Below are 22359 nucleotides of genomic sequence, written 5' to 3' on the forward strand. Positions count from 1 at the left end.
TGTTTTAAAAATGCGGTGCAGCATGGTCTGGTCCGGTCTAGAGCAGGGCGCTCCTCGGTTAGAAGCGTCTCCTCGTCCGCGCACAGGACGGCGCTGGCGAACCGTTACCGTAGCAGCAAGTCGGCCGCAGTGCCTCACCAGACCAGTGTCCCCCACGACTGACCGAGACGCAGTCGGTGCTTTCGTCAAAAAAGCTGCGGACAGGCATTGCCTATCAAGCAGATAATCCAAAGGTTTCCGCAGCTGCATCGGATGCGCAACTGAATCAGCATACTTTCTCTATCTTATGATTCAGATTCCAACAACCGGTGCATCTGCCTGCGCAGTCTCCGCCTGGAGTGAGGCGGCCCCGCTGATCGCCGCGCCCTGCTCGAGACGAACGCCAGTATCTTCGGGAGCATCGCCATGCACTTCCATGAGCTTGGTCAGGTCAAACTTCGGAGCTCGAATCAGTTTGCATTTGCGAATGTATACGTTTTGTAAGGGATAAATGTTTTTGCATGCCTTTTCGATCTCCTTCCCAATAGCCTCTGGAATGATATTGGCAACGAAATCTCGTAGAGTGCCCTTCGATGTCTCTTGGACCATGATATCCACCATCTTCTTCCGGATGGCGCGCTCCTGTGACTTTTTGCAGTAGCTTGTTTTTCGAATCTGCCCCTGCCGCCGCTTTGTGAAACCAATACAGAACAGACGCAAAACGTAGTCATCCAAGGTCTTCACATCGACATGAGCTTCGATGGTGGTCTGCCACTTTCGCATCATCGAAGACAGCTTATCGCGCGTAAAGTCGAAACCATAGAACTGTGTCAAGCAGTTCCGTCCCTGAACATCCTCGCAACGAAGCTTGATCTTGCGATATGCGAGGTCTTCATCTTTCTGCAGGTCCGCCAGTGAGATCTCGAAGACACGTCCTTTGAGTGACTCCGATGCTATTCGAGTGCCAGAGGTTTTCGACACGATTGTCTTTCCCGCCTGTCGGACAGAAAAGTAGGAGGGCGCCTTCACGTCATACCACTCCTTGCGGGAGTAGGGATCCAATATCTTTTTCTTGCTTCCCTTCTTTCCCTTGGAGAGACGCTTGTTCTTGCCCTGGGCCATGGTGTTCGCTTATTGCCTCTGAGCGAGTAGTGATTCGTTCCGTTAACAACACAGCGTTGCCGCGGACACAACGCTCGATCGTTGGTCTATCCAGAAAGAGGAGATCCGCCAGCCTGCAGCGAAGCGATGTTTCCTCCTGTCGTGTGCAAACACTCTGAAGCGCAACTCGTGGACGATTGGAGACCGGCGCGAATGCGACGCTGCGGACGGCACGACGAGGCGGTGTGTCCATTTATTACCATCTCGTACCATCTTTTCCTTTTATGGACTTATTTGGATCAGATGGAATCGTCCTGCACGACGAGGTGTCGTGTCCTTTGATTGCAAGTTTATCTGATTTGTTTCGTTCATTACAAAGATGTAAAAGATATCTTTCGTAGTCCCTGCATGTGCGTTCCGCTTATGCGTGTGTGACACCAAATTCATGCCGACCTGTGAGCTCAGATCGCGCACTCGATACCCGTGGTTGGGAAGGTGTCCATGATTCTAAGCCCCGCCTCCATGTTCGATGACCTACACTTCTCCTCGGCGACACTAACTGTTTCGTATGCTCCATTGTACGCCGGGCCTTCACGAAGCGGTCTCATGAGCGCCTAACAGCGCCTGTGCGGAGGTTGCTCGGAGACAGAACGGCTCTGCCGCACGACCGGGGAGGCCGGCTCGAGCATACATGTTTCATGAATGGCTCATTCGGATCCGCATTCGTCGCTGCGATTGCCCATGAAGAGCTGCGCTGCGCTTGGTGACTGATTTCTATGCACTCTCTCCGCAAACTGAAGAAAACACGCCTGCAAGGTTGCAGTGACGGTGTCGCATTGATAAATAGCATACATTCTACTTTGCACCCGTCAAGCCGTCACAACGCAGATGATGCCGTACCGGACACCTGAGGTCACTGGCATCAGGACGCATAAGGAGCGTGTAGCTAATCTCAGCGCGCTATGCGCAACCGCGCGGCTCGCCAAGAGAGCACCAACGCTGCACGAATCGGGAAGATGCGGCACGCGGGTACACATGCACGTGGCATCGCGATGACTCTGTCCGCGAGTGGACAGATCGAGTATGGGGAGACATGCCCCGCCATCGCACCTAATGCAAGGCCTGTATTAGGGATCAATACCCATTTCTGCGCCCGTGGAAGCATGTGCATATTGTCCAGGGCGTTTCTGTAAAAGCTCTGAGAGCGCACAATTGTGCAACCATCCTGTACATGAAGTCACCAGTCAATAAGTCCCAGTACGAAGTATCGACCGAGACTCGAACTGTGCAGGATCGTACATGCTATTGGCGTGTTCGTCCTCGTTTTTCGTGCGGCAGAGCCGTGGAACTTGCCTCACGAGTATTCACGCTGCCAGGTACATCATATCTGCGAGGGTTCCAGTCAAGCCCAGCCTACATCTATGCCGGGATCAATCTTGACAGGTCCACGAGGTGAATCTCGCGCCCACAACCTATCTTTCCCGATTCTTCCGATTGCTACGTATCCATGCGTCGTCGTCGTGCGCTTTCTGTGCCTGCCTCTTTCTTTTCTCCGAATTCCCTGCAGAGTGATAAACGCCGGTACCTCCCGCACATCCAGCTCCGACGTCAGCTGTTGAACGATGTTGAGGCCAACGTGCACGTCCCGATTTCGCAGCTCCCCGGTATCGTCGACGCACTTCATGTGCAGGCGCAAGTTGCGATTCACGAGCCTTCCTGGGGTGCAGCCGTGACTCCTGACTCGTATCACGAGTTCCTGTGTGCGCGCGGCACGTTCTCCGCCACACCCTGCACTGCGTCATCTGAAGGCGCGCTTCATCGCTCGATACACGGTCTTGACGGGTACCGCGGGATCCCCTGTATGCGCTCCGCCGTTTCCGCGCCCGGTGCCGTACGCTACGATCACGGGCGCTAGTCAGGGCAGATCGCATCGGCGAGTACGGTGTGCGCTGCACGCGCAAGTGCAGCGCGTTCCATCCGAAGGAGGGTTTAGGGAACGCGATGCCGTCCACCGTGCAACAAGTACCGTAAGCGTCAAGTCCAGGCCGGCAAGCAGGCCAAAACGCCTTGGATCCGTCAACGTCCCGCTCGTGCCGTACGGTACCGAGCGCTCCACTGGCCGCGATTCCTGCGACGTCTCGACTCCGAGTCCAAGACCGCTGTTCATGCAAATGAAAGCGATGGGAGCCTTCGAATGCATATCCCGTGAGAGGCTCGTGTTGCTGCCGGACGATGTTTCGTCGATAGCCGTGCAGAGCGGCGGACTCGTGCTTCGAACGGAAGCGATCGTTTGACCTGAGACCATTGCGGCGAACTCTGGGCATCAGCTGGTGCACAAGCGTCCAGGAGACGACATCGCGTCTCTTGAGCCGTCGTGAATCCGGGGGCGCGAATCGCTGCATCCACCAATGGCCCCGAAACATAGAGATCCGACATATTGAGGAATGCGCGATTTGAGCATCCCATACTTGAAAAAATCAGAAGAATGGATGCTTGCCCCAATGCATTCGATCATAAAATAGGTTATGCCAGGGACGCTGGTTCGAGGGTGGCGCGACTCAACATGAATCTGGCGACGGAACGCATTCCAGCGGTGAATGGACGACGAACAGGTCACTCCGAGAGAAAAACGCCCGACCGAGAATCCCGAAAACTACGTTTGAGTCCGTAAGTTGTTGTTGCTGCACTTGGCGTATCGATGCTGTGCATCCAAGAACTTTTGCGAATCAAATCGCAAGACGAGTGCAGAGCGAGCGGAACATTGTTCCAGTTTCATTCTACGCGGGTGTAGACTCTTGATAATGCAAGGATCGGATTGCGCGCAGATGTGCAACGCGATACAGCTCGAAAGGCGCCGCATGGATACGATGAAGACGAATCATAGCGCAATCCGCTGTTTCATGTAAGCAGCACTCTGCTTCGACTCCCTCATGACGTCGGGAGGCAGCATTCTGTGCAGAGATGACAGCGGCCTCTGAATCGCATCAATTCCATACGAACGCAGAGCACGATTCGCTGTGCAGACAAATGTTATGAAGGGTGTTGAGATGCTTGGAGGCGTGCTGGGCTGCCTTTGCTAGAGTGCTTACTTCCGTGCTGGTATCGAAAACATCATACACATTGTGTGGTGAAACGCAGTCTTGCAGCACCACTCCCTAGGCGAATACACATTCTGTAAGCGCGAGGCATCGAGTCCGTCTGGTGCACCCGTGGATGCACCCGCTCATCACCATAGCGCATCTTGTGTAGGGACACGGTATAGGGGCGGGGGTTCCGAACGCGGTGCTTTTGCTCGATTGCCACCGTTTCGCGGATACGTGAACGTAAACTGGTCAGATCGACGAATTCGATGTGCCTTGGCGGTCCGGTTCAAAACCAATATTTGCTGATGCACAGCGGAAAGACCTGTCCACAAGAACCAATCCTAGAAGGTGTTTGAATGAACCCCGAGGCAGACATCCAAGACAGCTCGCAAAAGCCACCACCAAACATCACTAGGCATCTTATTTGCAATCTTCATCGCATCTTGCATTCTACATTTGACGCAATTCAGTACCGACGCGCATGTCATCCCGAGAGACATGCAATCGAAGGAGCTGGACCCAGGTCGTATAGAGACGAGCCACTTCGCCTTTGCCCCATGGGAAGGACTAACGGATGCTTCCGTTTGTTTTCCCGAACTCATGGTTGGACTTCCGATACGCTCGATGCCTCCGCATGACACTATAAAAACCAGATCATGACGTCTCCGAGCGCGCACCTCGTACGCAGGGCTCCATACCGACCTCCGGCGCCAAGAGAGAAGCTCACATCTTCCAGGTCGCTCGACTTGGATCCGATCGTCCTGCTCCAGCCTCCATAGTTTGCATGGCGACACATGGGTGTATCACGATTTTCGTGAGCATTTGTGGTAAGCTGCGGATCCGCATCCAGATGTCTCTGCTTGTCAGACGTTTCGCAGATACTCCATGGCCGCTTCCTGTGAGAGAAACACCGGAATCGATCGACTTGCCGAGACGCAGCCAGGCGGTGGTTCTGCTGGGCCTTGAGCCGGCATCCATGACCATTCGACCGTCCATCGGAACGGGACAGCTTCCTCGCGGGTAACGCTCGGCTTTACCCAGAGACAGAGAAAACGCACACCACAGCAGGCAGCGTGTCGCATCGCTACCGCAAATGCCGGATCGATCGACTCTGCCGGGCAGAGCGCTCGCGGCGGATCACTGCGCTGAACCACAAAGATGACCAGAGCCTGCACCGGCATCTCAGGTCGTGCTCTGGGATATTTCGCTGACCCACGGGCAATGCTCGCAAGTTCCTGCAAATGGCGACTCGCTCTGTCCGATACAGCATCTGGAAAAAGCACTAAACCCTCTGCGGAACCACGCATGGTAACCGATTTGACCTCGATGAAAATGCGATGATCGAGGCAAAAGTCGCAACGACTTGTTTTCCTTGTTTTCGTTGTGGAAGCTTGCCATGCTCCAGTGTCTGGAGGAGCGTTTTCGCGTCGTCTGCGTTCAGTATCCGGATCCTGGCGTGGGAGGCTCGTCTCGCGTTCGACCTCATGGAAATGGAAACGTGGAACGGCACGCGGCTCCATGGCGTTATCTCCCGCCTCAACATCGGACAGCGCTTCACCGATGGCCTCCATGAGGCATGGAGCACGACTTTCGAGCGCCTCCCCAATGAGTCGGTTCGCCGCCAATGTGTGGACACAGACCAAGGCCCCTGTGCTCGGCTCGGTGGCGATAATCCAGCGAAATGGATGCTTGGCTTTCGCTCCGCGATCAACTGCCGCCAGATAGACAGCAGACTCGTTCGGAACAGCGTACCCCTTGGCTGGAGCGCCTTCGTCGCCACCGGTCATGCGACCTGGGTTCAGCACGCTGGCAGTGACCTCCGTCCCGTCATCGAGGCGCACTCGTGCGAGGAAACGTTTGTAACGTTCGAGAAGAACGCCCCGAAGAAGCGCTGACATTCGCGTGGTCTGCATATTGGAATCACTGGAGACTACCGGCGAGAGAGCAGCTGGGCACGAAGCCCCGGCACGCTTGAAACTCGTTTTGGTCAAACGAGGTGGCCCAGTCGAGTTTCGTTCAGGAATAGGGTGTTTTCGTATTCCACGACATCTCTGCATATAGTTGGTGGTGTTTTCAAGCGACCCTTCTCCTTCACAGGCACGATTTGTGCACTTGTTTGGCTCAGGTGTTTCAGCGTGCCGCGGCGCCAGCGCCCCGTGGGCACCCAAACAGTGACGCTTGGGTTCTCTGTTTAAACGTTGCCCCGGGTACCAGTCCTGTTTGGGATATTGTTCCACTCTGCGGAGGCGTTTCCTTCCCAGCCGTTCGGTGTTGCTCCCGAAAAGATTCCCTTGTCAGCGACGTACACCGACTGCATACTCTAAACTGCGGCAGCAACAGTCGACTGTACAGAAGTCGCATCAGAGCCGCTGTTCGGTCGTCCCGCGCCAGCCATGAAGTCCGTAATGGTGACAAGAACCCCATGGCGCGGCGATATGCCTTTTCATCGTGGAGCATTGATCGTTCGATGGATCTTATCGTCTTTTGCCGAACACGCGACTGCTACCCCAGACCAGTAGGTAACCTCGGTTCTTCAACTGACGATTGGGCGTCTTTTCCAGCAGCTATTTCGACTTGAGAGCTGCAGTTTCAACCAACGCTGCTCTAGGCAGCGCAGCATGGGTCGCGTTTCGCCACTGTAGTCAAGGGCGCCATCGCTAACGTGCTCATATTCGGATGCCACACTTGCTGCGGGGATGCGCCTTGATTCACAGGGTGCGCAAAACGACACAGAAACGTTTCGCATCACTGGATGGGCTTCACTTCAGAGATACCGTACGATACTTTCTGGTAGATTCACACAATTCATTCATAGAAACGCACTGTGCCTAGCAAGTGAGTCATCGTGGGCTTTCAAAGTTTTCATCACGCTGAGGCATGAGGAATCTGAGCATGCCCCTATCCCATTGGCGCTGATACAATCGAGCACGGCGATGAAGAATCAGCCCTCTGTATTCATGGCGACGGGCATTTAGCGTAGGATTGCCGCCTAGTTCGTGACTTGTTGTTTCACGACTACCTGCGAATGCAAGCGCAGGACACGGTACCCAAGGATGCGAGCTGCCAGGGCACCAACTCGCACGAGCATCCTCGAGCAGCTACCATTCCTGGTATTGCAAGTGGCCCTGCGCCTGAAATGCATTCGCTGTAGGCTCAGCAACCGTGCTTCTGCTGGATCGATCAACTCTCTGTTTCTGAGACGAAGACGGTCTCACACTAAACAACAAAAATGTACAAGAATCGGGCGACGCAGTTGAGTGCACCTCCCCGTTGACTTGTGGCATGTGCTCATCCGCAGGGGTGCTCAGTTTCCGGATCAATCGTACTCCAGAGGAAATGTCGCGTCCACGCGCGCGCCGCATCGACGGTCGACGCCTTCCAGAAGGCGACTCTGGATGAACGTTGCATCACGACCCGCGATATTGACGGCTTTCGTCCGTTCTATTCTAGGAGTCATTGTTTACTTTCTAAGGTTTGTTCGCTTATTGAGGAACTTAAAAAAGTATTCACTCGTGTGTACCTCGACTTGAAAATGACCTGCCGTGACAATAGCGACCTGTCACCTGATCAACCGGTATACTGGCGTGACCGCTGGGAGAAGGGCGTAACACCGTGGGACTGCGGCTGTGCGCACCCGTTACTCGTTCACTTGGCACCACGCTTGCCGTCCGGACGCGCTCTTGTTCCGGGGTGTGGCTCTGGATACGATGTGATTGCGCTGGCTAAGCAGGACCCGGCGCGTCAGGTAACCGGCTTGGATCTTTCGGAACTCGCGTGCAAACGTGGTGAGTCGATGCGCGACGAGGCAGGCCTCTCTAGCAAGCAGGTACAGTTCATCGAAGGTGATTTTTTCAAATTCGATTATGAAGAGCCCTTTGATCTCGTGTACGACTATACCTTCTTCTGCGCGCTGCCTCCGCATCTGCGCAAGCAATGGGCAGCTCGCATGGCGGAGCTCGTGAAGCCAAGCGGCATCCTGTTCACGCTCATGTTTCCTGTACGGGATTCGGGGACGGGCGCGGAAGGAGGACCCCCTTTCTCGGTTTCTCATGAGGCGTATGCCTCTGTGCTGGAACCAGCCGGTTTCAAGTTGCTCGAATGTGGCGACGTTCCATCTGCGTATAGACGTCCGAAGACACCCTCACCGGGTGCTGAGCTCTACGGTCTCTGGCAGCGCGTTGGTGCGTAGGCGACGTCTACGTACCTCGCCGGGGAACCAGCAGCAAGCATCGTTGTGGTGTGCGTCGGACCGAACGCTTCTCGATAGACGGGCTAGATTGGGTCCGCAGCGACGCCTTGCGAGCACCTTCACCAGCGGTATCTGGACATTAAAGGTTTGTATTCGGGAACGGAATGTTTGGATTGTACAGCATGCGGAGAAACTGCTGCGGCACGTATAGGGCTTTGGGGATAAGCGCAAAGGCGGGACCTTTGGTGCCGTTGCATTAAGAATGATAGTTTATTTTCTTATTTGCCGCGAAGGATTTGTTCTCCGTGGCCTAGGATGAGATCATACGATCTGTAAAGCTTCACACATGTTGTGCATGTTTCCAGGGCGACCGTGCTCGAGCGCCGAAGAAGGGTTTCGCAGGGTACTTGCACCGCAGCATGCATGGTCCGCGCTTGCTGCTCACCAATATTAAAAACCTCATCCATTGCCCATAGTGGCGTTGAAGGATCCAGAAAAAGCAAGTCCTGCTGTGTGCGTCTTGTGCCGATATGCTGCGGACGCGAACCTCCATGAGGAACGCGCTCAGGGAACGGAGAAAATTGCCCTTGCTCCGCAGTCATTCTAGGAAGGATTTATGGTTTTGGTCTTTCTGGCCTCTAGGTTGACACCTTTTGAGGATGAAAGACCTCGTACGCACGGGTCGTTCTCGCGGTGGTCCATGTGATTACCATGTCCATAGGTGGGATCGTTCCAAATCCAGCATCCCTTTCGGATGCGAAACGCTGCGGTTCGGAGCACTGATCTGGTGGTATGCATGTGGATACCGCGTTACCCGGTGACAACCAGGCTGTGAATTTTCACTTTATGAAATCTGGCTCAGCATAGCACGCGAGTCGCTCATTGGTGCAGACGCTCACCCACATAGGTTCAAGCCACGTCAGGCAGCAGTGACGAGAGCGTTGCAGGCTATCGCGGCGGGACGCAGAAGCTGATGTGGCATAAACGTCCGGGAACGGCCTTGATGCACCGATCAAGGCTCCGTAGGTCACGCGTGGTAGATATGTATATGAAGTTGTAAAAGTTGCGAGTCTGGCGTCCGTGATCCATCTACAGCAGCGCCAGATTTGCATAGAAGACTGCACCGCTAGCGCTTCTTCTGCTTTTCGATTTTTCCGAACTGATGTTAGATGCAAAGCCTCGATATTTGAAGTGTAGCAATGAGGGCGTACGTTTTCGTGCGTAGTGCTAGAGATCTCTGACCCATTCACGGAGAAGCGCGTTCGACGCTTTGCTGGCGGGATTCGTCACGTCACCGCTATCACGAAGATTCGCGATGTTCTCGAGCAAAACATTCATATCTATGTGGTGCAATTATTCAATGCATACGCACAAGTGTCCACTTGTCTCCCTTGAGTACGTCTAACATGCTCAAAACATGCATTGTTCAAGATTTGACCTTCTGTTTCAGGGAAACTTGAGGGCGCAACAGTTCGCACCGTTGGATTATCATGGAAAAAATACTCGACGTCGTTTTTTGAGGAATTCCTAAAAAGCTCATCCCGAAAGCTCACTGAACCCGTCACGTAAACTGCTCGATTCCGTTCGAAAAATGATTCTCTTCCCTTGGTAGTCATCAATGAAACGGCACTCGACAGCCGTATGATACCCCTCGCAGGGCATGTTCTCAGAGACTATCTTCTCGACTGTTTCCATGGAAACCAGTCTTGGCACCAGACTTTGATCGCAACGATCGCTACCAGTGGAGCTATCGTTACTGCATGGCACGAGGAAAGGGTATACGGATCGACACTTTTCGACCTGTTCTCTAGACTGGATTTTGCCTCCGGTACTTGTTCCATCATGGACAACACCGCGTTCCGAAAAATCCGTCATCGAATGGAACGGCATGCGCTTCCATGTGCAGCGAAGCGTATACTTGTTAGGTGAATCGTCCAGAAGAAGGCCACGATCGCAGGGCACGGCACCGGATAAGAAAACAGATCAGAGCAATGAGAGCAGCTTTCTGTAACCGTGAACTGTGCGTATCGAGCAATGGAGCAAGCGTTCACGCGCTACATTTGGGCCGGTTTGGAGGAAGTTTGACGGATATACTGTAGAGCTTGTCCACATTCAACTGTCACCGCTGTGAACGGCGCACCGAGGCTATGCATAAAGGAGATCGACCTGACGAACGAAGCATAGACCACAACTACCGCCTATCCGTGGTATGCATCAACAACCTCCGGAATCAGCGTCATTGAAACCTGAGCGCTACCGTCAACTTCCCTCGACTGCGGGCAACAGATCTGTAGTGGAAGAGGCGACCGGCTGATTGAATGCCGAAGATAGTAGGGTTGAAGCGCAGGCATTCTTAGAATAAAGCTCTTAAATTCTTATGTTGATGATAGTGGGAAGATAACCACACATTCGTGTGTTCGTCTGGGGAAGAGCCTATGTCCTAGTTTAGAGTAACATGGCAGTGAAGCGAAAAATGTACCATGACGATATGGGGTAAATTAATATCCACTCACAGGCACCCCGCAGCCTTTTTCGACCAGCCCCCTGTTATCGGCTTCAGCTTCTCTCCGTACACTTCGAGCCCGAGAGGCTACCCCACGGAGTTGGATGGCGCCAGCTCCTCGGATCTCGTCTTCAGCACTAGACATCATCTCATCTTGATGGCGGCGTTGAAGTCTCGGTTCACAAACTCCTTGCATCCATTGCCGCTGGTGGAACACATTCATGCAAGGATTCCTTGAACTCGCGCCCTCTATGCCATTACAGTCTCGTAATCCTTCTATTGGGCAAACATATTTTTGTTTGCCTATCTCCCCTCCCCCTCTTCCTTTTCGATATATGCTCTTCTTCACTCGTTAGTCGGCAAGAACAGAAACGTTTATGTGTTTTTCCTGCAGCCCGTAATGAAGGCCCTCCACCATCCCCGACTTCCATGTCCATACCTCTCCCTTGTATTTTTCATTTCTTCAAATGAACGTACTTCGAACACATCTGCTATAAACAGCGAATAAGCGTTTGATGATACGCTTCTTGAGATGGAACCTAAATGAATCGAAAGAGTAGAGGAGCCAGACGGGTATGAGGTCGAAACTAATCTGAAACAATTTAGTATAAAATTTGCAACTGCGGTACGCTGGACCCCCGCGATCGCTATGAAGCGTTCCCCGAAATCATTTTCATACCAGTAATTCTCTTACTTTAACCAGAGGCCAGACTTGGCGCGGTACGAGATTCTCAGGCTCTTCCTCTAAGTTTCTCAGTGGAACAGGGACCGACGGCGTCACTGTTGCTGTTGCGGAAGAGTCCGAGCTCGTGCTTCGTCTGTGGCTTTCGGACGCGAAACACTTGTTGCTAACAGGCAGCTCACACACACGCACAGGAGCGTACCAGTGCTCCGCGACGTACGGTGATACTCGACTGCATGGAGCAGCGTGCAAGGGGACTGGCGGCGCAGCAGCCGTGCATATCGGGCTTTGTTTTGGTAGCACAAAGTCGAATGCCCTTTTTGCGAAGTCTGACGGGTCCGCTGCAGCCCCGAGGGGCGTTGTTCGCCCGCACTGGGTCGCCAATCGCACGGAGCGTAGCACCACAGGCGGCGCTTCGCTTCGAATCCCTCCGTGGTACTGGTACTCGAGCAGTAATGGGGTTTGCCCCTGTCTCAAGTGTTGAAGCGGCTCTCCCTAGACCACCTTCAAGGTACGCAGGCAGTATCGCTGGGAGCCGATCATCGTTTACAAGTTGCGAAGAGCTTTGCAGGAAACCCGTCTGGACTAGGCTTCCGTCGCCCGCTACTTTAGGCAGGATGCCGCGATATGCATCGATAATAGTGCGTTCCCGCTCCAGCAATACCAACCGAGCCCTCCGATTCTTGGACATGCATCGCGGCGGTACCGCTAAGGCCAGCCAGGAAGTGACCCCGTGGTATCAGTATGATGCTCGCTGGTCCCAGGTTTTATCGAACCCTACGAATGTTCTTGAACTTCCGCCGCTGCCGCCGCATCTGGTGCGGGTGCGCTTTGCGCCATCCCCAACAGGGAACCTGCACGTCGGCGGAGCCCGCACCGCGCTCTTCAATTGGCTCTATGCACGCAATCAAGGAGGTTATTTCATCATACGGATCGAGGACACTGATCAAGCTCGTTCGAGTCGTGCCTCTGAACTCGCCGTTCTGCGGGACTTGCGATGGCTTGGCCTCGACTGGGACGAGGGTCCAGCTTATCCCGATGAGCCGACCACCGAGCCGTACCGCGGGGAACGCGGCCCCTACCGCCAGTCCGAGCGATCTGCCATCTATGAGGCTGCAGCAGCGAAACTCATCGAATCGGGAGCAGTCTATCCCTGCTTCTGTACCGAGGAACAACTGGAACGGAAACGTCGTTTGGCTGAGGCAGAACATCGTGCGCCCCAGTACGATGGTACCTGTCGCGATGCAGATCCAGCCCTTATCCGCAAACGGCTGCAACGCGGGGACCCGTACACCTTACGGTTCCGAGTACCTGCTGGGACTCGTGTGGAAATCAGGGACGTTATTCGTGGCGATATTGCCTGGGACGCGAACGCAACGATTGGTGATTTTATTATCGTGCGTTCTTCAGGTCTACCGGTCTATAATTTTTGCGTCGCAGTAGATGATGCGCTTATGGGTATCACCACGGTCATCCGTGCAGAAGAGCATCTGACGAATACGCTGCGACAGGCTCTTATTCTGGATGCGCTTGGCTATGACCGACCCCAGTATGCGCATGTTTCGCTGATTCTCGGAGCGGACCGCCAAAAGCTCAGCAAACGGCACGGGGCCACGTCAATCGATCAGTACGCACGTGAAGGATTTCTTCCAGAAGCCATGATGAATTACTTGGCGCTCCTTGGATGGAATGACGGTACGGAAAGGGAAATCTATTCGGTGGAGGAGCTCATCAAGGCGTTCTCCCTTGACCGCATCACCAAGTCGGCGGCTGTTTTTGACGCAAACAAACTTCGATGGATGAATGGACTTCATTTGAGATCCATGCCTCCGGAGAAATTATGCGGTGTCCTCATTAGATTCTGGTTGGATGCGAACGTCATTCAGCGACCTGCAGAGGAGATTGACGTTGATGTGCCAACACGAGCTGCCGCAGGTGTTGCCCAGTCTGCGTCTGCGTTGCGGTTCTGGGTTTTCACGAGCAGGGCAACGGAGCTGTTACGTGGTTCCATAGAATTAGCTAAGGATTGTGTGCCCTTGCTACAAGATATCCTGGAATATCCACTGGAAGAAACAATTGAAAGTGGCGATTCGGATGAATTGCTCACTCCACAGGGCGGATTCCTTGACATTGCCACCGCGGTGCTGGAGCGTTACAGAAAGGGCGAAATTCCTTTTGGAGATGAAATTGAGCCTGACCCTGAAATGATGGTTCCAAACGCGCCGTCCCTGACCTCGGAGGATCCCTTTATCGAAGACTGGAAAGCGTGGGTCAAAGGTATTGGTACGCAGCTTGGGCGCAAGAGTAAGCGCCTGTTTCATCCTATTCGCTTGGTCATGACGGGCCGCATGACTGGCCCGGACGTTGGTGAGATCATGCGCATATTAGGACTTGCGAAAGGGGTTGTCCAAGTGCCATATGTACCACTGTCAGAGCGAATGCGTATTCTGGAGCGCGTCGTGAAGAAGCTACGGACTGAACGTGAAGCGACTACGTCAAGCCCAAGTTCACCGAACGCCGCGAGGTAGGCAGGCAACTTGGCCGTATGCTTGATCATATAAACGAGTCTCATGGTACCGAATAGCTCATTGTTTGACTCGGAATAATGAATTCTGAAACACCTGCATCAGCACGCCCTGTTTGTTTTTTCTACGGGTATTCAAGAGGAGTGTATCTTGCACACCGGAGAAAGGTCGCCGAACGACCTTATGTCGTCACTGCTTCCTCATGAGAAAGCCCGCTTTACTAGTGCACGGCAGACATTCTCCGGACAGCCTCGCTTCACACACGAACAAGGCTCTCTGCAAAAAGAAGCCCTTTACAGCAATACAGACCCGTCCCGGACTCCGAGCGCCCTCGCGCCCCCATCACTGGCATCGGGGTACGACGGGCACCAGGCGGCACACCGGCATGTAGAGTGACGGTGCAAGGACCGTTCTCACCGGCCTGCGTAGCGTATCCAGCAGAGGCGCACGCCTTCTCGGCTTTATTCAGAGGTCGTCCGTGAGCGTCCAGACGTCTCATGCGGACGCTCTTCGGCATGTATGCATGAGACTGCGCTGGGCGGTCGCCAATGGTTTCGGTTGTACGCAGACAAGACGGGTGCGTTCCCCAAACGGCTCAGTGACGTGGGAAAGGAAACGACTGAGCAGTCGCGTCGTCCGGTGGGGAGCCCCATCGAGCGGCACCCGACGCGGCGCACGAGGCCTGTGATCCCGCTTCATCGACCGGAGCTTCCCGCGGGAGCAAGCATCGACGCTGCACTGTGCCCATCGATGCGTTCAGGGCGTTATGCAAGCGGCACCAGCACGGGCACACGCTGAGGCGGGCACAGAAGAAGAGCGCGAAACATGCGCGCTCGGATGCACCGGATGGTAAGCGATAAGCAGCGTGCACGTCAGACGCAGAGCCAATCGCAAGTGAGCGGCTCGATATCGCGTGATCCAGCAAGCAACCATGCGCGCAAGCACTCTCTGCATCACGACTTTAATGCCTCGGGCGACATCCGGGACTGTCTGATGCATCGAGAGCATCCAGTGAGTATTACGTCGAGCGAACCTTGCGGCAATCGTTTGGTACCCAGTGGGCGCATTCTGCTGCAATGCTGCGGATATCCGTCAAACAGAATACGAATCCATGGGAGAGCGGCATGTTTTGCCTTGGTGGATCACGGCACTGGTGTGGTGCTGCTCAGCAATGCGGAAAGCATTGAGCGCGGTACGGATACTCTGGGGACGATTTGCGTCCGCAATATCTGAAAGACAATAATGTTTCAATACTCTAGAGTGTTGGGTGTATACGATGAAAAGGTGCTCAAACCGGTGCAGGCTTTCTTCATTTCTAGCGGATTCGATCACAAGACGTTGCCACTCGTTGACATCTTTCAACATTCCGAGAACGTAATCCCACTATGCTGCATGCACGATAGTGCGACATGGTGGCAAGTAGCCTCTAATACGCAGTCGTTTCTTGCGCTCGCGAGGTCGTGCTAAATCAAGCATTCCTGGAGGCAGGTCAAGCACGGCAAGCTTCGTAAGCGATGGTGGCTGCGTCTCTGCATCCGCGGCTCCTTCATGAGCAGCGATATCCATTTCCTGTACAAACGCTTCTAGAAAGGGAACCTCGAGACTCCGGTTGCCCTCGAAAAGAAGCAGCTCCAGTGCGTCATGTGCACCGCCATGCTCATTTCGCAGGATCACACCCGCAACTCGTCCCAGGCAATGCTTAAACACCCACTCTCTGGTCCATAAGAAATCCGCTTGCGCCTGAAGCTTTTCAAGAGTCTCTCGTAAGATAGCTGGTCGTCCAATCCACTCAGTTATAATATACTCATCGGCGCCCAGTGACTGCGGTCGTTGCTCGCTTTCATGGACATAGAGACATGCACCGCGAAGTTGGCTTGCCGCATCACGATCTTCGACGCCGCGAACCCGAATAATCCATACGTTTGCTTGCGATGCCGGGCGACCATCCTGAACCCATACAGGTCGAGGATAGACCCGGTGTGCAAGTTTTATATAACGCTGTGCAGGTTCTTTGGGAAGCCGTTCCCTCGCAAAGTCAGTATTCAAACGAACCTTGCACTCACCGCGAACCCCGTGAGGCCCAGCAATGGTTCCAATCTCTATAAAACCGAAACGGGAAGGATCATAGGCTGCTGCTGCTGCTGTCGCTTCCGATCCGATATCTGCAGCAGCAGCTGCAGTCCCGTCATCGAAGTCCAACTCGTTCGGGGTTCGCGAATGACGCCCATCGAGCGCGTCTGGATCGCTGTAAATCACCAGTGACACTAGTCTTCGACGTTGCATGGAGCTCAGGCACCTCTTCTGGTTCTCCGATTCCAACACCACGGAACCAAATGTCAGTTTTCGGCGCTGTACAAGCTGAGTCAAGTCGCTCCGGCTCTGACACCCGATACGTCCCCCGCTTGAACAGAAGCCGTTGACGTGACTCCAGCACACCAGCGTCCGCGCAAGTTTCCTGCTTACCAGCAAGCTATTCACGTCCCGCATGCAGTGTAGGTGCTAAGTCTAATGAGACCCGCCTGGTATACGTTTGGGGCTCGCTTGTTCAGTGTTGCACCCAAACCGTTCAGAGAAACTGGGGCTACAGCGACTGGCGCTTCGCAGCAGCAATCTCGGCAAAGCGCCGCGATGGCGATACCCATCCGGGATGACTGTATACCGGTGGGTAGTGTACACGATCCTGGAACCCAAAACTTTCCTGCAGAGACGTTGCGGGTGTGCTCGACTTCTCGCTTGACTGGCTCAGTGCCGAGGCCAGGGTCCACGCACTGCAGAAACGTCGCGGTTTCGAAGTATCATGGTACCGGCGGGCACCCAGCAGGACTTTGCCGAGCAGGAAAACGTTTTGGTATACCACGGGCCCCTACTCTACGAGGCAAAAGTGCTTGAGGCCCTGGAGAGCCGTACAGAACCTGGAGCTCGTTGCTACTTGGTTCACTTCATCGGGTGGAATCGCTGCTACGACACCGTCGTCTCTCGAGAGGCAGTGCTTCCACGGACGTCAGCCAATCTGGAACTTGCTGAACAACTTTATGTGGACTTTGTGGAAAAGCGCGGACCTGCTGCCACTGCTGCTGTTGAAGCAGCATCGCATACAACGCAGCGAATAGAGCGTGTCGCTCAGGGTAATACCGAAGCACCCCTGAGCGCGTCTACGACAGGATGTGAGTCGGCTATCTCCGCTGCTCATGTGCGTAACGATGAAGTTGTTATCGATGGTGAAGATGATGTTGACGAGCACGTCGCCATCTATAACTGCCGGGGGCTGCGATCGATCCTAGAACACGTGGACCCAGACGATCCCCTGAGATGGTTCGAGTTGCCAACGGTGCTGAAACGTACCGTTCTTGACGATTTCGAATACGTTTCCGAAAGTGGACGACTCTATCCTTTGCCAGCCCAAGTGACTGTGGCAGCCATCCTGCACGCTTGGGTACGACATCGAAAGAGGACCCAGGATACGGATGCTGGTCAGATCCGAGCTCTTGCAGAGAGTCTCCAGCGCTATTTCAATGAGGCGCTGAGCAGCATGTTACTCTATGAGGATGAGCGACCGCAGTACGCAATGGTGACGACGTCGCATCCGGGAAAGCGTGCGAGTGAGATCTACGGTGGAGAGCATCTTCTTCGACTTATGGTGAAGCTGCCGTGGTTCCTCGAACAGTTGCCGATCACCAGAGACGAGGTTCGTCAGTTTGCACGCCTTTTCCAGGACCTCTGTCGCTTTTTGTTGCGCAATCATTACAGATTCTTTTCCGTTGTCGATGGAAGCGCCCTGGAGGAAAGCAGGTGAAGTTGATTTCGTTCCGATGATGCCCGACGAGGCAGCATCGGAATCGAAGAGATCAATATGGCTGCAGCACGTGCGCTCTTCCATGCTTGGTGGCCGCATCCAGGGCAAATGCACTTCATGGAATGCAGTAGCAGCGAATAATACATCATAAAATAGGGGATACAGTATCTTTCATGCTTGACGGGGCACGGTATGCTAAAGTCTCGATTGCAGAATGTTTTCTATTCGACAGACGTGCACCGTCAGAGAGATACCCTGAGCAAGCTCACAGTCCGCACCACCTGATCCCTTGGCCTGACTATAGTAGCCATCAGAGATGGTCGGGCAACTTTGTGATTGTTTGACTCGGAATAATGAATTCTGAAACACCTGCATCAGCACGCCCTGTTTGTTTTTTCTACGGGTATTCAAGAGGAGTGTATCTTGCACACCGGAGAAAGGTCGCCGAACGACCTTATGTCGTCACTGCTTCCTCATGAGAAAGCCCGCTTTACTAGTGCACGGCAGACATTCTCCGGACAGCCTCGCTTCACACACGAACAAGGCTCTCTGCAAAAAGAAGCCCTTTACAGCAATGCAGACCCGTCCCGGACTCCGAGCGCCCTCGCGCCCCCATCACTGGCATCGGGGTACGACGGGCACCAGGCGGCACACCGGCATGTAGAGTGACGGTGCAAGGACCGTTCTCACCGGCCTGCGTAGCGTATCCAGCAGAGGCGCACGCCTTCTCGGCTTTATTCAGAGGTCGTCCGTGAGCGTCCAGACGTCTCATGCGGACGCTCTTCGGCATGTATGCATGAGACTGCGCTGGGCGGTCGCCAATGGTTTCGGTTGTACGCAGACAAGACGGGTGCGTTCCCCAAACGGCTCAGTGACGTGGGAAAGGAAACGACTGAGCAGTCGCGTCGTCCGGTGGGGAGCCCCATCGAGCGGCACCCGACGCGGCGCACGAGGCCTGTGATCCCGCTTCATCGACCGGAGCTTCCCGCGGGAGCAAGCATCGACGCTGCACTGTGCCCATCGATGCGTTCAGGGCGTTATGCAAGCGGCACCAGCACGGGCACACGCTGAGGCGGGCACAGAAGAAGAGCGCGAAACATGCGCGCTCGGATGCACCGGATGGTAAGCGATAAGCAGCGTGCACGTCAGACGCAGAGCCAATCGCAAGTAAGCGGCTCGATATCGCGTGATCCAGCAAGCAACCATGCGCGCAAGCACTCTCTGCATCACGACTTTAATGCCTCGAGCGACATCCGCGAATGTCCGGTACTTCCAGAGCATCCAGTGAGTATTACGTCGAGCGAACCTTGCGGCAATCGTTTGGTACCCAGTGGGCGCATTCTGCTGCAATGCTGCGGACATCCGCCAAACAGAATACGAATCCATGGGAGAGCGGCATGTTTTGCCTTGGCGGATCACGGCACTGGTGTGGTGCTGCTCAGCAATGCGGAAAGCATTGAGCGCGGTACGGATACTCTGGGGACGATTTGCGTTGGCAATATCTGAAAGACAATAATGTTTCCATGTTCGGTGTTTCTGCTTGTATACAGGTCACGTCTTTTTCTTTGTTCGCGATTCGCCCAGTATTCATGCGGTATGCCAATGAAAGCAACTGGATCATCGAGTCAGGTACTCGCGGAAGCCGGTCCAAGAAAACAGAGACGAGCTGTTCTTCGACATGAACAAGGCTAGGATCTATCACGTCGCTCTGTATGCTCCTACCTGTGCTCTGCTTGATGACGACACGAATACTGCCAAACATGGTATTCGAATGTTGCTCAACCTGCTAATTGCACTGGAAGTACGCGAACGTTCCCAACAAACCACATGATGCCCTGAGGTTTAGCTTGTATATGTTGAACATGATATTTAAGTCGCATTGCTCAGCGTGTTTCGCAAAGATTTGGTGCGCTTTTGTCCGAATCGGCTGAAGGATCACGTCCCCGAAAACGTCACGAGTGAAAACTCGGTACGGAGGCACGCCCATGCTCGCGCACGGTACGGAGAAGGCGGGGCTCCCGACGCGTGGCGCCCTCAGGAGCTGCACAGTAGGCTGGCGTCAGTGGAACCTCCTGTTTCGGGCGCAGTCGTCATCGACGTCACCCTCGGTGATATAGCGTATCACTGATGACGGCACTAGCTATCTTTGGGGTCGATACGGGCACGAGTGCAGAGCTGGAATCATCAAGACGCCCTTCAACCAGCGCGAAACGATCCCAGCATTCTATCTGTTGGAGCGCTCCACGCCCAGGGCCAACTGCATCCGGCACGCGCGCCGCTACGCCTACATTGCTAGTGTCCACGAATGCATAGTGCCGCGCTTACCAAGCGATGCCTTCATCCAAGCAGAGTATTTATTGGAGTCAATGGTGCCATGAGTCCCTGTCGCGTTTGTACTGTAGTGCTGACACCCCAGATTATCAGTACTCTCGTAGGTGCTGCTCGACCAGCATCCATGGATGAACAGTGACGCACGAACCAAGTACCGTCTTGATTTAAGCAGAGTATGCATTGGACGTGGTGGTGCCCCCAGTTCCCGTCCAGTTGGTATGGAAGTACTGATTCTCCGGCTTATCAATTCTCTCGTAAGTGTGCGCACCGAAATAGTCCCGCTGTGCTTGCAACAAGCTCGCCGGCAGGGTTTCCGCTCGGTATCCATCGTAAAATGCGAGCGCAGTGCTTATTGCCGGACACGTGATGCCGCGACTCACAGCAAACACCACAGCGTCGCGCCAGCTCTGCTGCGCAGCAAGTAGGGCATCGCGAAAGAAGCGATACAATAGCAAATTTTCCAAATTCGGCTCATCTTGGTAAGCTTCACGAATTTTGCCCAAAAAGCGACTGCGAATGATGCAACCCCCTCGCCACATGAGGGCAATGCCTCCATAGTTGAGATTCCAGTCTTCGGCTGCGGCGGCCTCTTTCATCAGCATATAACCTTGGGCGTAGGAAACGATTTTGCTCGCGTAGAGCGCGAGCCGCAGCTTCTCGATCATGTTCTGGCGATCCTGCTCATTCAGGGGCGGCTGCGCCGGCGGCCCCTGCAGCACCTTGCTTGCCCGCACGCGTTCTGCCTTACGAGAGGAGAGCATCCGCGAGAATACAGCTTCCGCAATTAGTGTCACAGGAACGCTGTGCTCCAGGGACGACTCGACTGTCCATCGACCGGTGCCTTTCTGCTCTGCCTTGTCGAGTATAAGCGATACCAGCGGCTTACCGGTTTCATCGTCCTTGTACTTGAGGATGTTGGCCGTTATCTCGATCAGATACGAACATAGCTCCGTTTCATTCCATGCGGCGAAAATGTCTCCGCACTCCTCGACACTGAGGCCGAGACCCCGCCGCATGACATCATATACTTCGCTGATCAACTGCATATCGCCGTATTCGATGCCGTTATGGACCATCTTAACAAAGTGACCAGCGCCGCCAGAGCCGACCCAGTCACAGCATGGCTCGCCATCCGCTCTGGCCGCTATCGCCTGGAGCACCGGGCGCAAGAGCGGCCAGGCCGCTTCCGTTCCGCCAGGCATGAGTGACGGACCATAGCGAGCGCCCTCTTCGCCGCCCGATACACCACACCCCACAAATAGCAGCCCGTGTTCGGCGCAGTGCTTCATCCGCCGGGTGCTATCCTGGTAGTATGAGTTGCCACCGTCAACGATGACGTCGCCGGGATCCAAGTGTGGCTGGAGCTTCTCGATAAAGTCGTCGACAGCGGGACCTGCTCTGACAAGCAAGATCACCTTGCGGGGCTTCTTAATGAGTGCACAAAACTCTTGTATCGTTCGGGCACCAAAAATCGTTTCTCGGTCCTTCGCAACGGTTTCCAGAAACTCTTGAACCTTGGACACCGTGCGATTGAAAACGGCCACTTTGAACCCGTGATCTGCCATGTTCAGAACAAGGTTCTGACCCATCACAGCAAGACCGATAAGACCTACATCAGCAACGGCCTGATTAGGGTGATCACTGTCCAACGCTTTGTTCATGGCTTGATCGTCACCAGTTGCTACCAGTACGCACTGTTGTTCGCCAAACGATCGAGAGGCGACGTCGATGAGCGCGTCAGCATCTGGCAATCGCGCCGACGCGCTCGAGTCGGTGACTTTTTTCGCTCACCAAACGTTTATGTTGTACCTGGATCCCTTATCGCGGGACGAGAACTGGCTATCGGGAAAGCGCCCATCGTGATACGCCTCACCCTCAAGTTCCATTCCTTACAATTCCTTTCGGATGTACTGGTCGTTTCATGGGTTGTATCGAGCATCGAGTGCCCGTCGTGCTGCATCCACCTTGGCGCCTAGACAGCTGGTGCAGATGCACCTTAGAGACAGAACGGCTTTGCTGTACCACTGGGGGCTTCGGCTCGAGATGTGGTGCACCTGACACGGATTCGGAGTCCATCATCATGCTGGGGGCCTGGAAACTGCGCTGAAAGAGCTACCGTCTGCGGCAGCTCGAAGCGACATGCCGGGAGTCCACTGCGACCAGGGCGACGCCC

General features: G+C 54.4%; 7 protein-coding genes across 7 annotated transcripts, besides 1 other annotated feature; 3 read left to right on the plus strand and 4 right to left on the minus strand.

Annotated features, from left to right (window-relative positions):
- Nucleotides 1-291: 291 nt before the first annotated feature.
- Nucleotides 292-1101, minus strand: CYME_CMS189C (40S ribosomal protein S3A; the record flags this gene model as incomplete). Its single annotated transcript, XM_005538786.1, has 1 exon — nt 292-1101. One exon carries the CDS (start codon nt 1099-1101, stop codon nt 292-294), a length of 810 nt encoding a protein of 269 aa, XP_005538843.1.
- Nucleotides 1102-5026: 3925 nt separating this feature from the next.
- CYME_CMS190C (similar to sugar fermentation stimulation protein, Sfs1) lies at nt 5027-6220 on the minus strand (the record flags this gene model as incomplete). The annotated part of the gene is made up of 1 exon (XM_005538787.1): nt 5027-6220. One exon carries the CDS (start codon nt 6218-6220, stop codon nt 5027-5029), a length of 1194 nt encoding a protein of 397 aa, XP_005538844.1.
- A 1475-nt stretch (nt 6221-7695) lies between these two features.
- On the plus strand, nt 7696-8352 carry CYME_CMS191C (similar to methyltransferase; the record flags this gene model as incomplete). Its single annotated transcript, XM_005538788.1, has 1 exon — nt 7696-8352. One exon carries the CDS (start codon nt 7696-7698, stop codon nt 8350-8352), a length of 657 nt encoding a protein of 218 aa, XP_005538845.1.
- A 3421-nt stretch (nt 8353-11773) lies between these two features.
- On the plus strand, nt 11774-14065 carry CYME_CMS192C (glutamate--tRNA ligase, chloroplast or mitochondrial; the record flags this gene model as incomplete). Its single annotated transcript, XM_005538789.1, has 1 exon — nt 11774-14065. The coding sequence occupies one exon, from the start codon at nt 11774-11776 to the stop codon at nt 14063-14065; it is 2292 nt and encodes a 763-aa protein (XP_005538846.1).
- A 1380-nt stretch (nt 14066-15445) lies between these two features.
- Nucleotides 15446-16549, minus strand: CYME_CMS193C (hypothetical protein, conserved; the record flags this gene model as incomplete). Its single annotated transcript, XM_005538790.1, has 1 exon — nt 15446-16549. The coding sequence occupies one exon, from the start codon at nt 16547-16549 to the stop codon at nt 15446-15448; it is 1104 nt and encodes a 367-aa protein (XP_005538847.1).
- Nucleotides 16550-16859: 310 nt separating this feature from the next.
- On the plus strand, nt 16860-17855 carry CYME_CMS194C (similar to cell polarity protein alp13; the record flags this gene model as incomplete). The annotated part of the gene is made up of 1 exon (XM_005538791.1): nt 16860-17855. The coding sequence occupies one exon, from the start codon at nt 16860-16862 to the stop codon at nt 17853-17855; it is 996 nt and encodes a 331-aa protein (XP_005538848.1).
- A 2495-nt stretch (nt 17856-20350) lies between these two features.
- Nucleotides 20351-21847, minus strand: CYME_CMS195C (6-phosphogluconate dehydrogenase, decarboxylating; the record flags this gene model as incomplete). The annotated part of the gene is made up of 1 exon (XM_005538792.1): nt 20351-21847. The coding sequence occupies one exon, from the start codon at nt 21845-21847 to the stop codon at nt 20351-20353; it is 1497 nt and encodes a 498-aa protein (XP_005538849.1).
- Nucleotides 21848-22233: 386 nt separating this feature from the next.
- Nucleotides 22234-22359: part of a sequence feature (repetitive element) that runs on past the window's edge.

This window comes from Cyanidioschyzon merolae, chromosome 19 (genome assembly GCF_000091205.1).
Source record: "Cyanidioschyzon merolae strain 10D DNA, chromosome 19, complete genome".
In the NCBI taxonomy this organism is placed as follows: domain Eukaryota; phylum Rhodophyta; class Bangiophyceae; order Cyanidiales; family Cyanidiaceae; genus Cyanidioschyzon; species Cyanidioschyzon merolae.